This window comes from Vollenhovia emeryi, unplaced genomic scaffold, assembly GCF_000949405.1.
Source record: "Vollenhovia emeryi isolate VEMERY1.0 unplaced genomic scaffold, V.emery_V1.0 DF939231.1, whole genome shotgun sequence".
NCBI lineage: Eukaryota > Metazoa > Arthropoda > Insecta > Hymenoptera > Formicidae > Vollenhovia > Vollenhovia emeryi.
Window position 1 is genome coordinate 658,089 of NW_011967135.1, and position 3,304 is coordinate 661,392.

A 3,304-nucleotide genomic window follows, 5' to 3' on the forward strand; every position below is an offset into this window, starting at 1 on the left:
ATTATGCCGCGACGAGACTGAAGCGAGTTGTGGGTTTGCTTGATGATTTTATCGGTTTGCACCGAACTAACCGGAATACAATCTATCATCTTTCGTTCTTCATATCGATTTCGCGAGACTCGTACAGTGGTGCCTAAGAGAGCTTTTTGCAGTTTCTTAATTATCTCGGTGGATGTAATAATTGATTTGATATTCTCTTAAATGACGTATCGAGATTATAAATATATTGATATTTAGAATATATTGCAAGAGGTTTGTACAGGTGTGTTAATATTATATAGATGCAGTTAAAAGTTTTTATTTTTCTTAAAATTCTAGGGTTTTGTGTTACATAGATTGGATATAATGATATCACGTAGGTACATTTGGATATTGTCAAGACAAATTTTCAAAAATTTAGGTTCAGTCACCTAGGCACCACTGCGTATTGTTACTAGTCAACCGCTAATTGCTTTTGCCAGTGAACATTATGTTCGCGCAAATTTAATGATCGTAACCGTGAGATTGTGTTCAACACTTTATTAACGAGGCGTGCCAGCCATCCGTCCAGACTAATTACATTATCTCGAGGGAAACCATAAACGCCATTGTTCCTTCGATGAGATGCGAACGTGGGTCGATATATGGGCAGATAAGACGAAGTTTCAAAAGCGAATCCATACTCGTAAATGATTATAAAGCCGCTTATTGCGAGATTAAAGGAAATAATCATAATTCCATTTGTCCAAATGTTTTGTCTGAAAAAGATTAAACTTGATCGTAAATGAAACCTTTTCGTTCAACAGATACGGACTGTTAGGAGCCAGCGGGTGCGGCAAAACCACCTTGCTGTCCTGCGTCGTTGGAGTCCGCTATCTCGATAGCGGAGACATATGGGTCTTGGGGGGAACTCCGGGTAGCGATGGCTCCGGAATTCCTGGGCCTCGAGTGGGTTATATGCCGCAGGAGATATCGTTAGTCGGAGAATTTTCCGTGAGCGGTGCTCTTTATTACTTCGGCAGGATCAACGGGCTTGACGACGAGGAGATCGGTAGGATGTAAAATAAACAGGAAAAGAGTAGTACTTGTAGTCATTGCGCGAAAAATATTACGTAAATTATGAGAACATTAAGTTTTATTATAAATAAAGGTATCTTTGAACCGTGGGAGATATTTCACTAATTGTAAATTATTTCGAAATAACTATAGCTTTTTTTATGTTATTTCTAAGAGACAAGAACGAAGTTCTTCTCGGAGTTGCTTCAGCTACCTCCAACAAATCGCCTGGTAAAGAATATGAGTGGAGGTCAACAAAGAAGAGTTTCTTTTGCCGCTGCATTAATCCACAGGCCCGAACTCCTAATTCTAGATGAACCTACAGTAGGCTTGGATCCAGTTTTGAGGGACAAGCAAGTAGATTTTGCTTTTTTAAGACACGATAAACAAAGAATAATACGAAAATGTTTGAATGTACTTTCTGTTAACAGCATTTGGAATTACCTGACCCAAATCACGCAGGAGGAAGGTATCACCGTGTTAATTACGACGCATTATATTGAAGAGACTAAAGATGCTAATAAAGTGAGTCTTTATTAGCTTTGTTGTTACATATGTCTCATATTAGTAATAACTATGTAAAAAAGTTGTTCAAAAATTCTATGAGTTTTTGAAGCAACAACTATTTCATACCTTTGAAAAAAATTCTTCCCGAATATCACAAATTCGATCGTACTTATCGTCTTCAATGCTACACAGATCGGCTTGATGAGATGTGGTAAATTGTTGGCGGAGTCTGCACCACAGAAATTGCTGGAGCGGTTTCAATGTTCGTTATTGGAGGAGGCTTTCCTGAAACTGTGCGAGGCACAGGATAATGCAATCATTTTAAATGAAACTCAGGAATCCAAAGCCGACGATACTGGTAGCCAAGTCTTAAATCAGGACCAAGATAAATATCAACAAACAAATGTACGTTTTTACTGTTATAAAAAATCGTGTAAATCTATAACCTTTTATAAAATACGAATAAATTGAATTGTCAAGGTAAACTCGGATTACAAAGTGGTTTCGAAAAGTCGAGTTTCCCGATCGAGAAGATTCAAAGCTTTATTGGCAAAGAACGGCATCCAATTTCTTCGTTATTATACGTAAGTACTTGCCAATAACTTATCAGTGACTCAAAAGAGATACACTTGTCAACAAAATAAAAGTGCAATTGTTTCAATTTTAGATGTTACCATTTCCTTCACTACACTTGTACATCGTCACATATGGAATATTATATTTCAGTAATTTGTAATTTCACAAATCGTTGCACATTTCATAACAATAATAATAATACAATATTTCAGAGGGTTAGTTTTTGCAATATTATTCCCGATAATTCAAAGTGGCGTCTTTATGTTTTCAACTGGTGATGATCCAAAGGATTTGAAGATTGGAGTTGTCAACGATGAATCTGGCAACTGTGACTACGGTAGCAATTTTGGCAATGTTTGGAAAGATAATATCACTTGTCACTTCGGCAACCTTAGCTGTAGGTTTCTGCACAATTTTGACGACTCTATTGCAGAACAGGTATAATGATTTACAAATGAACGATATAATGTAAATTAATAATGCCCTCTTCTCTCTCACGAATTTTTCTACTGCAAATTGAGATTTATTCGGATATAAATTGAGAGAATGGCAATAGCAACAATCATCACGTTTCTTGAAAATTATTATAAATTATACTTGGCTTTCAGGAGTATTATGACAATATGTCGGAGGCGAATCGTGAGGTACGGAATGGAGAACTCAGTGGTATAATACATTTTAATCAAAATTTCTCCGAGGCTCTGCAAACACGAATAGATGATGCCACCTTCGCGAATGATTATGATCTGTTTGCTAGTCAGATTCAAGTTTTCCTTGATATGGGCGGTAGGTTATTTTTATTTATATAGAACGTTTTACCTAATAAGTTTAAGAAATTCTGTTAATTTAATATCTAGAAACCTAATTTCGTATAGGAAGTATTATTTAAAAACCTACTAAAAAAGAGATCCAAGAGATTGAAGAAACTATTTTAAATCCTAAATGTTTTAAACGGCATGGAAATTAGATAATTTCTTATGAATATTTAAATATACGATAGCTTGTGTTACAGATATGCAAATTGGGCTGTTCATCCAGAGGAAGCTATACGAACGTTTTTTAGAGACCTTTGAGGATATCATGGGAGACTGCAAATATCCGTCAAGACTGGGCGACCCGCCAATTCGAGTAAGTATTATTTCATACATTGTAATCCGTCTCTCTCTCTCTCTCTCTCTCTCTCTCT

At 36.2% G+C, this 3,304-nt stretch overlaps 1 protein-coding gene across 1 annotated transcript; it reads left to right on the forward strand.

Moving 5' to 3' along the window:
• Nucleotides 1-588: 588 nt before the first annotated feature.
• LOC105560436 (ABC transporter G family member 23-like) lies at nt 589-3,267 on the forward strand (the record flags this gene model as incomplete). Its single annotated transcript, XM_012009562.1, has 9 exons — nt 589-611; nt 786-1,030; nt 1,211-1,388; nt 1,467-1,560; nt 1,735-1,947; nt 2,023-2,126; nt 2,331-2,556; nt 2,727-2,904; nt 3,131-3,267. Coding segments are annotated over exons 1-9 (1,383 nt in total), but the record flags the coding sequence as incomplete, so codon positions are not given.
• Between the last annotated feature and the right edge of the window lie 37 nt (nt 3,268-3,304).